The 14,800-nt window shown below is 35.5% G+C and overlaps 1 protein-coding gene across 1 annotated transcript; it reads right to left on the bottom strand.

The window, feature by feature from the left end:
• Positions 1 to 1,195: 1,195 nt before the first annotated feature.
• On the bottom strand, positions 1,196 to 14,764 carry Ns4 (Nucleostemin 4). Its single transcript, XM_019046533.2, has 11 exons — positions 14,507 to 14,764; positions 13,767 to 13,881; positions 13,073 to 13,283; positions 11,749 to 12,100; positions 9,983 to 10,081; positions 8,823 to 8,911; positions 8,153 to 8,278; positions 7,282 to 7,407; positions 5,259 to 5,406; positions 4,452 to 4,592; positions 1,196 to 3,378 (listed from the first exon to the last, which is right to left on the bottom strand). The coding sequence occupies exons 1-11, from the start codon at positions 14,619 to 14,621 to the stop codon at positions 3,065 to 3,067; spliced, it is 1,836 nt and encodes a 611-aa protein (XP_018902078.2). The 5' UTR covers positions 14,622 to 14,764; the 3' UTR covers positions 1,196 to 3,064.
• Positions 14,765 to 14,800: the final 36 nt, after the last annotated feature.

Below are 14,800 nucleotides of genomic sequence, written 5' to 3'. Positions count from 1 at the left end.
AAACAGATTCAACCAACAATTTCTCTGTTTTAATGGCGGCGGAAATTTTTAAACGTCGCATGGCGCTTGTAATTCTTTGGCCGGAAGGTGACGAAATAATTGAAACGTTGGGAGCAGAAAGGGCATTTCTAATTTGTGGTGTTTTAGAATCTCCCGTGCTAATTTTTAGTTTAGAGAGCAAATTATTGGGTGAATTTTCTGAACTTTTACGTTTTCAGCGCTGTAATAATTGTAAAGGATATTCAGTAATTACAACAAATTACAATATTTTCTTTCATTATAATGGATGAAACGTTAGCAGAGATTTTGAGACACTGCAACCAAGAAATGTTCTCTCTGCACCCAGCGCTTCAATTACAGAGAGTGGCCAACAGGTGTTACTTAAGTCTCTCAGACCATCCCTAACACCAAGATTGATCTCATACCGGATTAAAAGTCATGAATCTAGCATTGCAAAGAGTATTGAACGTAGTTAACCTTTTCTTCATCCCTAACCGAAGCTAGGGGTGAATAAACCAAAGGAAGTTGCTTAGAGAGTATTGAAGAGTGCTCAGAAAAATGCATTTCTCCATTTTCTGAATTTGTGTGGAAGCATCTACTTTAACTTGAAATTAAGAGTTTGTGAATGTTCCTTGTGATTTTAAGTACAAACAATTTCTGTGGCACAGATTATTTAGGATAATACTGAAAAATCAAATATTATTGATTGGACTGAGAAATTTACAGAAAAACAATGAGAATTTCTTCTTGGTTGAGATGAGTTACATTACAAAAAAGATCAGTGTAAGATAAGTGCTCGGAAAAAAGGAACACTCTGTGTTTGTAATTGCAAAAACTTCTTCAGTTATCTGTTTGGTTACAGTTGATTAGATCTAATTTTCGTTTCAGCAACTTGATTTTGTAAAATTTCTACATCTAAGGATTTTCAGGATGAAAAAGTTAGATGACACTTCTTAAAAGAATTGAGATGTTGTCCATATTGACTAAAACTCATCTTAGGGTTTACTTAGTGAAAAAATAGGACATTTGAACTATAATTCGTCTTTACCGATATTCGAGTTTAAAGTTTCTTCATACCGAAAACTTCCATGTAATTTTCAGGACGTATTCATGTTCATCTCAAATCACAAAAATTTCATGGAAATTCTTCATTCACAATACCTTATATTTACACGAAAGAAAAAAGATATGATAATTCTTCAGATAAGAAAATAATTTATTGAAAAGAGAAAGATTCAATTGATTGAAACAGGAGATGACACTAAATTGGCAAAAAAATCATAAGTATCACAATAGTATAAAAAATAAATACTAAATTGGCGCCTAATTGAAAAAAAAATAGACAAATTAAAACATAACATGGTGAAAATAGTGGCTCATTAAGAGTCTATTGAAATCAGAAAAATTCCATTAATAGTTTCAAGACAGAAAAAACTTCAGCCTATTACAATAACAACTGAGGAAACGGCATATGTACTAAGTTTAGGCTTCTAGAAAGTTACGAGAAAAGTAAAAATTTTCATAGAGGTGCTTTAAAAGATACTTAAGTTTATCCATCTGTAAGCGTCAAACTTCGTGAAACTAAACAGCTCTGTTAATTAAGGATTTCAAAGCTTATGAGAAGAGGTTGCGGAGACTTAACATTAAATCATGCAATTTACTTAAGGAAAGGCATGATAGAAGAGAAAAACATACGAGATGATAGTATGCATGTTTCTATTTAAGTATGGCTTCAGCAAAAAGTTAATTTCTTTTTGGGTACAGTTGTAAAATGCCTTAAATGAAAAAAATTATCATTTTAACTTCCAGTGTGTAGATTGAAGGATAATATTAAAAAAAACCGTACCTCAGATTGCAACGTTGTAAGTCTCTGTTCATAATTTATTCTTCTTTAAAAGAAAACTAGCCAACAACTTCTATTGAGAATTTTCAAATTTTCTTCTCTCATTCCATAAAAATCATACAAAATTTAAAAGAAAACTTTTGATTAGTTTTTCTTGAAGAAAATTAAACATGAATGAAAATTTTTAAACGTTGCAATTGAGTTACGTACTTGTTCCATTCAACAATCGATAAGTAACTAGAGGAACTTGCGATAAAATGCGAACATAAATGACCCTACTTTCAAACAAGTACCTACGATACAAACAAATCCATGTGTACATAAGAAGAATTCCAGAGAGAAGTACATATACATCAACTACTGCAATTCATAGCCTTGCTCTTCGTAAACAAGGATTCTCTTTTAATCCTGGGTATGCTCCGTAGGACTGAGCAGATTACGGTTTAAGTTTTTGATAGTTCAAGACTCCATATTAAACTAGTAATTACTTCTAACATTAGGATGCAAAAAGACTAGCTGTACGAATTAGAGTCTTATTGAGTTCAAAGCTGCTAAGGAACATCTACATATCTTGCAAGAAATTGGGAAATTAACATAATCAATCATTCGCAAGACTTTAAAAGTTGAAGCCAAAAAGTAACTGGGCAAAAGCCTTTTCAACAACAAGAGTTTGTCCCAAGAGTTTCATACCTCACGGGGGCAGATGCCCACAATTCGCTGAATATGCCTAATTTAAAATGCTGAGGCGTGATACAGCTCATTTGGTACATGACAAATTGGGATTAAGAAACTCCTGTATTAATCTGATCAGTTTTACAGAAGGATATATTTCCCATTGATGCGTTGATCTTTTGAAAATGACGATTCGCCTGTCTTAAACATGATTAAAGCGTTTCATGCAAAAACCGCTAATATCCATTTTACCAGTCTGAAATTTTCTATTGTTGATAATTTTTCAAGAGGTGATACTGTCATGAAAGTGGTGCAAGGACTTGTTTTGGGATTAAAATAACCCTTAAACGAGTATTAACACCATTTTCATGATTGCATTTATCTCTGAAGAGTATTATCGACCCAAAACAAACTCAAAACTGGAAAAATGGACACTGGCGGTTTTGGTTTGACACAATTCAACTACTTCATGATTTTTACTCTTTAGTTGACTCCTTGATAATGATAAAACTGACCTGTGAGCCCAAACTCCTGTAATTAGGTACATTCTTAATCATCATCGTTGAGCAAATCAAATTTGTTTGTAGGTCCCCTTTCTTCTTCACTTGATTCTTCCTCCTCTTCTTCTTCGTCTTCTTCCTCCTCTTCATCTTCCGCTTCTCCGGAATCAGATTCATCGTTGTTCTGACTAGATGCTTGGCTGGTAGTGCGCTCTTTTGGATTTTTGGGTTTTTTCGTTGGAATATTCCAGTCTTCATCATCATCATCTGATAGCAACATCGGCTCTTTGACGTACGGTTGTTCTCCTGTCTGCGCTTGAATCCATCGGACGACTTCTACTTCTGGGTGCCTCTGCCAATGAGCTGTTGAAAAGCATTAACACAAGAGATAAATGAGGAGCAATCCTGGTGCATTGAATAGTAGTATTAGTTAGATCAGAAAGATGTACGAATTTTGGAGTAGTTTTAAGTGGTCATAATTCGGCATCCTAGCAAAAGCTCTGCACAACTGGACAGATGTTTTTCTTGAGGACCCAAGCGCTAAAATCCAAGTTTCCAGAGAAACAGGGAAGCTGTACCATTCGGCGTGCATTTGATTTTTTGAGATCGAAAAATGTAAATGTCTGAGAAGTGCAAATTGAAACTGGGTTTCAAGGATTGAATGCACGCACAATGGCACCCTATTTTCTGATTTTCTTCTCTTGCACAGTAGTTACAGTTCAGCTTCCTCGGACTCATGAATCAAGATTAAGTTACGTCATTGTAGAAACCACTGGTACAACTTATGGCCAAAATCTCCTTTCTATTTTAGGTCTCATAGACAGCACAGATCTAATGGAAGGTTTAATTCATTTCATTTCTCCATTCTCACATCAATACTTCACTTACTCATCCGTACGCCTGAATAATTTGCCTAGGATAACTAATCTAAAATTTTACTTCCAACTTTTAAGAACTACATATCATAGTTAGCACACCCTCATTTTAAGCAGGCATACAAAAAATTTTCAACAGCCATAACAGCTTTTTGACAAAGTCATTACAAAATATGAAATGTTGTAATGAGTAAGGACGTATCAAAAATTAAGACTAAGTCCAATACTGTGTGTCTTCTAGCCACACAGTCATGTTTTCCCCCTTTCAATGCCAGCTCTCTTTGCTCCTTTCTTTCGCCACAGAGTATGTCGACCAGATTATTAGGCACGTAAGAACTAGCCAGTCTCCTTCATCTTTCCTTTTCTTGTTGCCTTTACCAATTGACTTCAATTGGCCAGTTCTTTTGCTCATTTATTAAGAACTTAGGATAATGTGCTGTTCATGGATTAATTTCTCACTTTATATTAGATTGGGCGATAAATGAAGTAACAAGGCTGTCTATTGGCAGGAAGAACAACAAACTGACTGTAAAAAGAGCGCATGGATAAATCGTTACATACCTTGCCTCTTGAAGTACCCAGGAGGCCTCAAACATAAGCTGATTTCTCCATCTAGACACATTCTCAATAGATAATTAGCTCCTCTGTAGGCATCTGGACGACCAACTCGAGCTGTGTAGAATCCTCTCTTTATCGCAAATGCTGAAAAAATGTAACACAGACCAATGATAAATAACTAAAAAAATTCCACATTCCTGCAGATAAATCGATTTTTCTATTGAGAAAAGAGTGGGCGAAGCAAAAACTTTAGCTGAAATAATACAGCCTCTTGATACGCTCTTCAAATCACGTCAAATCATATACTGTTTAGTTTTGGCTTATTTTACAATTAAACAGTTTCCTTTTTGCGTTCATTTTTTGAGCTTAATTTGTTGACTGCCAAGGGCCTCAAACTCTGAGTTCTTACAGTACGATATAACGCAAATGTGCCTAACATTTTGATTGTGAGTAATTGATGCGTTCTCTCAGCACTGCACATCCAATGTTTCAATGCATTTATCCATCAGACCAATGACCGATAGCGCTGTGAGAACGCGATTTTTGCTCAGCACTGATTGCTTGATCAATTGTACGTGGCAGTACCAGCACAGAACTGACAAAAACTTACATTTGCATAACAAGAAAATTGCAGCAGTAAAAGAACACCAAACGTCAGTCATCGGCAGACAACAAGATGATTACTATCTGACGGGGTCAGAGTGAGAGCTCTAAGATTTTCATTTGAACATCTCTTAAAACCAAATCTACTATGTTGATTAAACCTGCTCTTTTAACTTTAACGACCTGATAAAAGTTTTAGCATCATACCTTCACACACGTCCATTGCAGACCAGTATTCATCTCCATCTGGATGTTGCAGTTTCAATAATTTTACTAGGTCTAATCTTTCTGCTACATACATTACAGCAGTGTAGGGGTCTCGAAGCTGAGCGATAGGGTAGCTACCCATGAGTACCTGTTTATAAAAGAAACAGATGGTAAATAAAAAAAAATGATGAAAGGATTGTTCATGGAACAACATTTTGCTATTTATATTTTTTTTGACAAAGATTAAAAAATTTTACCTCATAAAATTCACCTTACATTCGAAGGTAAACCACTGCTATTTGATGCTTCTTTGAGGGTGACAAGTTCTCTTGAATTCCAAATTCCCTGACTTCCATGATTTTTCCAGGGTTTGTGGCATGATTTTTCTATGACTTCCGATATTTTTTTGACTTAATGAAAATACCGATGGCCAAAGTACGAAACTGCATACTTCCATTACAATTTTTCAAAATTTGCTTCCCTATTGTATTTTTTGAAGAGAAACAAGGCAAGTTTATAGCTTGAAATTTACACGGAATATTTCGCTGTCCAAAAAAAAAATCAAGGAAGTTTTCAAGACAGTAAATTGACTAGTTTTCAAATGGAAATATAAAGTATGACGGGAAGTCTGCACTGTTGCAAATGGCATTATATGGTATTGCACTTTGGCCATCCATATGCTTTTCACACCAATTTTTAAACAAGAAGTCTGCAAAATAGAGAATAATGAAACGCTTTGGCTTGAAGAGAGAATTTCAAGGTTCTGCAGCAAAATTCCTTGACTTTTTAGGGCTGGGCAAAATGTACTAACTTTTCTAGATTTTCATTGACTTCTTAAAAATTTGTCACCTTGGTTTTAGTTAAAGTACGTGTGTACCGGAGAGTATTGCCATCTCAATCCTTTTACTCAGAAGAAGTGTGCCGCTCCCTAATTGGTCGGCTATCATGGAGCCCCAAAATTGGCTCAATGTAAACAAACTCCAGCCCTTCCACTCCTAGTTTGGCCTAATGTAAACAAACAAGATAGCAACAAAGTTCTAGACGTGATTTTGGATGTGATAGACATTTTTTTACGTCCATTGAGTTCTTTGACGAACTTTGATGCATATTTTTGCCGAAAATTAAGCTTTGAGTGTGACCATCATTCATTTCTCAACCGATGATACGTGTTCCTCTGGGTCGGGTTTGTTTATATTGGGGCAATTTTGGAGCTCCATGATAGTCTAAAACTGATGAACTATTCAGAGAGCGGCACAGAGATGGCAATACTCTCCCGTATGCAGGTACTCTAGTTTTAATCGACAATTGAGACAATCGACCACAGGAGGTGAATTTATTACTGAATTACTGATACAAACTACAATTGAATCAGGAAAAAGAAAACCGCTAATGTCCATTTTTCCAGTCTTCAGTTTTTTTGAGTCGATAATACTTTTTGGAGTTGGATGCAAACACGTAAGTGGTGTTAATACTCGTCTCCAGATTACCTTAATCCCAAAACGAGTCATTTATCACTTTTATGGTTGTATCAACCCTTTAAAGGTTGGTATTTGGAGTGTGGCCAAGTGCTAGAAATAATGTAAAATTTTCTTTAAAAACCTACATTTTATTAACAAACTTTGACTGAAGCTTTTCGAAGCAAACGCTTCATCGTCAATGCTTCGAAAAGCTTCAGTCAAAGTTTGTTAATAAGATGTAGGTTTTTGAAGAAAATTTTACATTATTTCTAGCACTCGGCTACACTCCAAATACCAATATATTCAGTGATACTACCTATTAGACATTGTATTACAATGTCCGCTGATCTTTCTTTATAGGTATTATCAACTCAAAAAAACTGAAGACTGGAAGAATGGACATTAGCGGTTTTTGCATGTCCCGAATCAATTAATAAAATAAATAAATCAATTACTGGGCTACCATTAGAGGCAATTTTTTCCCGTCCTGATAATCATAAATATTATTCATGAATCCGTTTCTTCCTCAATTTAAATTATTATTTTGATTTTTAAAAGATACACACCTGCAGGTTCTTGGGTACTTTTGAAGGGAACACTAAACCGGGACAATCACAGAGTCGGACTTGTGGCGTTAGGAAAATGGTCTGGAAATGCTTTGTATGACCAGGCGTCTTCGATACACTCACAACCTGAAAGAAAGCAAAATAATACTTATTCAATTTAACGTTTTTGCGGGCTATTGGCTGTATTCGGAAATTGAAAAATGTGACATTTTAAGATTCCAATCTTTTAGGAAAGCGAAAATTCTGTTGCAAAAAAAATTTAGCTTTTTAAAATTCAAAATTAAGATTATGATGGTTGCATTGAATGGTAATTAGAGCATAATTAGAGAAAGACCAGAGGCTTTAATCAAGTCATTGCCTACGCAGATGGGCAGGCGAAATCAACAGGAAAAATCCCTTTAGAGCGATTGTGATATTTAAGGGTGAATTTGGACAGGTTTGTCTCCTTTACCTGGCAAAAAAAACTACTAAGATGTGCCAGTCCAAGCATTGAGGAGACTGTATTCTTAGTAACTTTTTTGGCCCTAGTCAGTATACAGATTCAAAATTGAAAGGAGCCAACAGTTAACCAGAAAGTACAATTTCCAACAATTAACTGAGGCTTTTTGAGCACTTCTCAGTGTGAGCAAATTTCGTTTTACTCATTCTCTGAAGTCTGGAATAACCCACCTTTCAAAATAATCAGAGATAGCTTCCCTATATAACTCATCGTAATCTTCATGGACAAAACTTCAATTAAAAGGTTGGTATGAATAGTTGACCGTTTGGAACAGTTTCCATCTCGTTGACACGATGTGTTTCATTTTTCATGGTATCCTGGCAGATGGAAGTGAAAAATCCCTTTAGTGAAACAAAATGAAGAGCAACTTACCTTCTTACCCATGATGGCATTCATAAGTGATGATTTACCGACATTCGGCTGACCGATGCATCCTATTGTCAATACACCTTCTTTGTATTTAACATGTTCGTGGAAGCTTGTGTCCACTTTTTTCAACTGCAAATATTATTGAATACATAATTTAGAATATGATGCACTATCAGTAATGGATTCAAGTAGAAGTAAATACTTGTTACTCTTTCATGAACAGGCTAGATTCCACATGCAGTTGCCCAACGAGGTAGATCGGTTGTCATACAAACAAATAGGAGCACATTTTGTTGGATAAAAGCTACAGAGAGTTTAGATCCTCTGTGACAGATAGACTTACAAATATGAATACTTCTGAATAAAGTTGTTGAGTCATGGCGGAAATGCTGTGGGGAGGATACAGTTTCGCTGAATGCAGATGCTGCTTTCATGGTAATAAAAAGGTTGAGATACCCTAAGTTATTAAAAATGCTTCTCAAACTTCAAACATAAGTTCCGAGATCACTGTAAGAAATTTCTACTTAAGTCAAAGAGTTCAAAAGAAAAATAGAAAAGGACTTGATATAATTATTATTATGATAAATATGTCATTTAATGGAAATATAGTCCATAAATAATGCATAATATTCAAACTTGAATAATTATAGATGTGGAGGAGAAACCTACTTACATCAATTGTTTCTTCAACCTCGACACCTTCCACTTCATATTCAAGTTCCATTTCCTCAGATATTTTCTTTTGCCAGGAGCTGAGATCAACTGAAATAAAAACAAAGAGAAGAAAAAAATGAGAAAAATTTCAATTTTTTAATAGCAGGACAAATTAGGATTCCTTAAAAATACAAAAAAACTTTCTAGCTCTTGAAGGGGTGCTTGAAAAAACTGCCTGGTTAAACTTCTTATGTGACGATTAATTTTGGATCTTGCTAGCCTTTGTTAGCCTTTAAGGTTTGAGAACTTTTTTTCTTACTTATGGGTGACCTTCCGAGATCACAACAGGACGAAAAGAGTGAAAATTTAACAGTTCGAGTGATAATTGTAACTCAGAGGACAAATCCTTATATTCCCAGTCACAATCCAATTCTGGCGCTCTTGATAGGGGAAGATCTCTTAGATCGCATGAAAATCTATTGGCAAATGGGAGAACACAATAAATATTTGAGACTATTAAAAACCAAGCTTCGATAAGAGGAAAGAAAAAGTTTATTACACAAATGTACAGATTTGTATGAGCTCTTACATATAGGATACCGCACACAATACCAAGAAATTTGGCGCCATCTAAATTTTACAAGTTTTTTTTTATGATATTCCTTGCGACTTCTTGATCCAGATGAGCTCTTCAAATCGATTTTTCTATGTGCCAATCTCGAGAAAATCTGGTCGGAAAAGTGCATTTATCAGTAGGTAATTTAACTCTTGTCATCATGCGAAGTAGCATAGTCAATCAGTCGAGGATGCAAAACCCTTTGTTTTGAACTGGGCTGGCGTGTCATCTTATCTCCTTGACTAGCACTGGACGGGGCAAGAGAAGCTCGCTTCTTGCCATAATCATCTGCATTTTTTCACTTCAAAATGGATTAAAATGGCTGGAAAATGTCCTTTTTAAACCCAATTTTCTCAAGACTAGCGCATCTAAAGTACGATCATTTTAAAAACTCCTCTTACTCAGGAGATCATAAGGAAGACTATAACAAAAAATCTTCAAATTTACCCAGCGCTTTATTTCTTGGTATTGTGTGCGTATTCTTTCACAGATTTTGGTGATCTCTGGCATAAATTTAAACCAGAGAAGGAAGACGGTTCTAGACTCTTTATGATCTATCTTACCTTCATCTTGAACAATTTCTTTACAGGCTTCGTATAATTTCTGCGCTCCCTCAGCTGCCATCCTTAATTTGCCTCTTCGCTTTCTTTTTTGAAGGCCTCCTGTAAAAATGAAAATGGGCATGAGAAAATACATTCACTATAAAGAGAATGAAGGTAAGGGCATGAGTTTTTATCAACTTCATACAAAGGCTCTGAGCATGAGCATTTGGATTTTGGATGACCACTTATTGCCAGGTTCCTAGATTTGGACATAATTCTATTGAACTTATATAAGTACACCCAACTCAAGCATCAAAAATACCTACTTTTGACACACTTGGGTTTAGTATCTAAAATACATCACATGGAGTCTCCAAGCACCTGGTCCTGGCGAGCCTTTAGTTCAGGATAATGCAAAAAAGTCACATGGTTAGATTTAATCAGCTGTTGCACAATTTCTTTTAAATTTATTTTCAAAAAGTACATAAAAATTTGACCCAATTTTAGTTGAAGAAACGACTTTCATAGTCGCCGAAAATCTAACTCCACTTCAAACGGAAAAATATTGTGCCAACAGATTTTGTAATTATAGCATGAATGAGTTGAAAAAAAAAACAGCCAAAAGGTTATGTATTGAAATTTATTTTTCCAGAGGCCTTTCAGGCATTACGCCTATCAATAGTTGGCAAATTAACTACAACAGCATTCTACAAACATCAAAGTAAATAAAAGTATGAATATCATGCATATGACATTAAGAGTTGGATGCACGGTGTTTGCACTTGAGTTTCCTTCTATTTGCTTTGACGCATGCCTTAGAGAATGCTTTTGTAGTTATTCAGCCATTGATGGTGGGCTTAATACCCAAGGAGCTTCAAGCAAAATAAAGTTTAATACACAACACCTTTCCTCTTGTCTTTTTCAACTCATCCATACCAAACTCTTTACTGCTGTTAGCTTAGTATTTCTACAATATTCCAGTAGAGTTTGTAATGTCAAATGAATTGTCTTAAGCATTTCACCCGCATTTTTTTATTTACTTCCCGGTCATAATTTTGCAAACTGCATTCTCAATATCCACCATTCAGATGAATATTTTCAGAAAAGATTAAATGAGAATATCATGTGAACACATATGCATATTATGGTAAGAAAATATTAGATTGAATTCATTGGTGGTTGAAATCGTGAATTGTCGTTTCATACTACATCACTAAAATTAGGCCAATGAGAAACATTTCTTGTGTTAGAGGTGTCGTCACATAAGTTGACATTCATTTACCTTCAATTTGTAGGCGTTTTCACGTCACTACTATCCACATGAAAACATTGGACTCTTGCAGAAGTGAGAACACAAGCTTGGATAGGTTTTTTGATACTTTCAAAACTTGTAACACTTTAATTTTTAGCCACACAGAAATCACAACCACACAAAAGTAGCAGATCATAACTGAAAAGTAGTTTTTCTACGATACGATCATGAGACCGATGTTTTAAAGGTGAAAAGAAACAAACGACGGACGGTGCAGAGGCCTATATTCATTGTCTGCGCCTGCAAACCGAAAGTAAACAAAAGTCAACTTACTTGACGACACCTTCAAGATATCTTCAATCCCCTTTTTCTTTTGGTTAAAGCACCCATTTAGAGTGCCTACAAGCTCGGAAATGACTTGTTTGATGAAATGTATCCACAAACACCTACTTGTAATGCAATTTTTACATCATGCAACAGCTCCATTCTACTAAAAAACATTACCTTGAAGTGGTTGTGGATGCTAATCTCTTACCTTTTTTCTCATTTGTATTTCCTCTTAGATTGTAAGTTGGAAAAGAGGTAAAGTGGAGAATGGTGAGCTCTGGGAACTTAGTGTGTAAATAGTCTTTCCATGCCACGACCAGAGGAGCAGGTGCAAGATCAACTTTATTTAAGACAAGGATCATCTGCTTGTTCAGCTTAGCCGTTACAAAATGGTACAATGATGGTGGGAACATCAAGGCTGGGTACCGAATGTCTACGATGACAAGGACAATATCAGACATTTCCAGTACTCGCCAGAGCTGTCTCCAGGTCTCCAAATTCAATTCGAAGTAACTCAATTCCTTCCAATCAAAATTTTTCTGGATCTCTTGAATGTATTCCTGAAAACAAAGTGAAGAAAAATGAAGAAACTTCAGTGCTTTGAAAAAATTGGCTAATTTAAGAGAGAAAAATGCCTTTTTTTTCCTCCTTTTTTTTGGTGGAAGATTGTCATTTTCCACAAACAACAGAAAATTTTACAAGAGATGGCGAAAAGGGAAAAGATTTCCATATAGATAAATCATCTTTTCCTTGTCAATGTTTCAATATTGAACTAGAATCAACTGATCATGATCAGTTCATGTCCTGCACAGATTAAAGATTTGGAGATCAGAGATTTTTGAAATTTAGTACATTATTGATTTATAAAAATTTACTGATTGATTGATCAATTATTAATCTAAAAATAATTCATGCTGCTATTAAAAAGTGCAATTAAGCTTAGTTGGCATTGGTTTGCTCCGCAATTTTTTTTCTTATTTTGCAAAGTGTAATTTATTTTACCAGAGGCTCAAGTTTTTAGAAGAATTAAGTGCTCAATTTATCAAGAACATAGTAATGAATCAGTAATCGGAAGGAACCAATTGAAAAATCATTGGAACATCTTTATTTCTTCTGTTACGGAGTTCCAGAATTATTTTGACTAGGTATCATCAGCTCCTATGTATTGAGTTTTCATGTTTTTTTTTATTGTACTTCAATTAGCCTTCAAGGGCTGATCTCGCTCAATTCCTACCTACCTTCCCTACTGTCCTTATTAAACCTGTTTGATAGACCAAATTCCTTCCACCTATAACACCTCTATTATATGTATTTATAATAAAATGAAGGGTGTCAAAAATGAAGAGATTCAGCAACATTCTTTAAAAGCATGAACACAAAAGCTTACTTCAGGCCTTGATATTGGATTTTCGAGTTCATAGGCTTCCATGCAATGTTTAAACTTGGACTCATTTTTATTGGAATTACGAAGATAAGTACATCACTTCACTCCTTTGATCAAGATACCCCTTACGTATGGAAAATTAGCTTACAGTAAAATATCGATGCTCTCTGGCGTCCAGCTCCTCTCGTGACATGTTGAAATTCCATGGCGGTCTTTTGGGGAACTCTAGCCCAGGAACAAAGAAATCATCAATGTCCACTTCTAGATCCGTTTCAGGAGCTGGAGTTAGTGTGGTGTTACACTTTTGCCTTCGTGCTTGTATTTCTTCACGAGTTTCTCGATGGAACTGTAAGACATACCTGCAATGAAGCACAAGGCTATTTAGATAAACTGAAAAGGGGACCAACTGAATAAAAAATTAATGCTGGATCTTTCGGAAAATTAATTCAGTTCTGACTACAAAACGACGTACATCTGCTTACAACATATCAGACTCTGCATCTTTTTTTCTTTTTCTGTAAACTAATCAATGTAATTTTTTGAAAAATTCCTTTGTTTTTCCTCTCTCTTTGAGGAATCTTCTGTGTAGAATTTAAGCCATAAAGTTGGCTCTTCTCTTTAAATAATCAAATATGAGCGGAAATTTTGAGACATCGCAATGGAGATATGTGGTTTTGCACTTGGGCTATCAATTAGTATCTTGGAAAGAAATGCAAAATGAATGAAAGATGGCTGAAGGACACCACATACATTTAAAAAATTGGATGTTTCACAAAGACTATTGAAGAGATGGAATATTTGGAATCTAGCTCACATGCACAATGATAAACCAAATTACATACCGGTTGGGATTTGATCGGGCGCCTGATTTGGTTGGCTGTTCATTAATTTTAATAACGTTTGTGATGTCATCTGCTGCATCACGACTTTCCTTGCCTGCTTCATTTCTTTTCTTAGCTGGAAAATGAAACAAAGATCTATGAAAATTGAGAGGGAAAAAGGAACTTACAATGCCGCTTGACAGAACAATCTTTCCTCAGGTAGCAAGAAAAATTATGTAGATAAATTAAGTGCCTCTTTCAACATGACAGTATGTAGGCGCCCAGCAAAATGTGAGTGCATTAACATTTTCTCAGCACTAATGCACAGATTGACATTGCAGCAGTGTTTGAGCAACTTTTAGTGACATAATTTTTGGCAGTTGATAGGGGTTATGAGGATCATTAATGAGTAATTATGCGTATCCCAGATGGAGCTATGCTCCCTTTCTTTGTGATCGATCTGATATTGTCTGGAAATGGCTACCGCCTCTCATGGTATTGGGGGTTGAATTTATAAACCTCCATTTATACAGTAAGGTCTCCTTAATGTATGAGCGGTGCATCGTAACGTAGATGGTCGCAACGGAATTGGTGACTACAAATTCCGCCCTGCCCACTGATGGGTTCGTGCAATCAATGTTACATCACTTGCAGAGTAGACAATAAATAACGTGAAAAACATCAGTTTTTAGAAAACAAGAGGATCAAGTGATAGATTGCAGGTTCGAAAGGAAGAATCAATGAGACATAGTTTTTATTACCATGAGAATCATCATCCCTCCAGATCGCTGACACCTTCTTGTTCTGTCTTTTGTCTTTGAGCTGTTCCCTCTTCTGCTTGCCACTGAAAGGAACTTTTCTCCTGCCTTGCGGCATGTTTATCACTTAAAATGAACACTGGGGAGAAAAATTATTACAAAAATACCGAAAATCAATCCAAATTATAAGAATATCAAACGCAACGAGCAACGACAAAACCACGTTACGATTTTTCTAGAAGTTTTCGTCCGTTTCAGGTTAGTTCCAGAGTTGTCAAGTATATAAAATATTTACAT

Source organism: Bemisia tabaci, chromosome 10 (assembly GCF_918797505.1).
Source record: "Bemisia tabaci chromosome 10, PGI_BMITA_v3".
Lineage (NCBI taxonomy): Eukaryota > Metazoa > Arthropoda > Insecta > Hemiptera > Aleyrodidae > Bemisia > Bemisia tabaci.
Note: the sequence above shows the minus strand (reverse complement) of the source record. Positions and strands in the feature narration are given on the sequence as shown.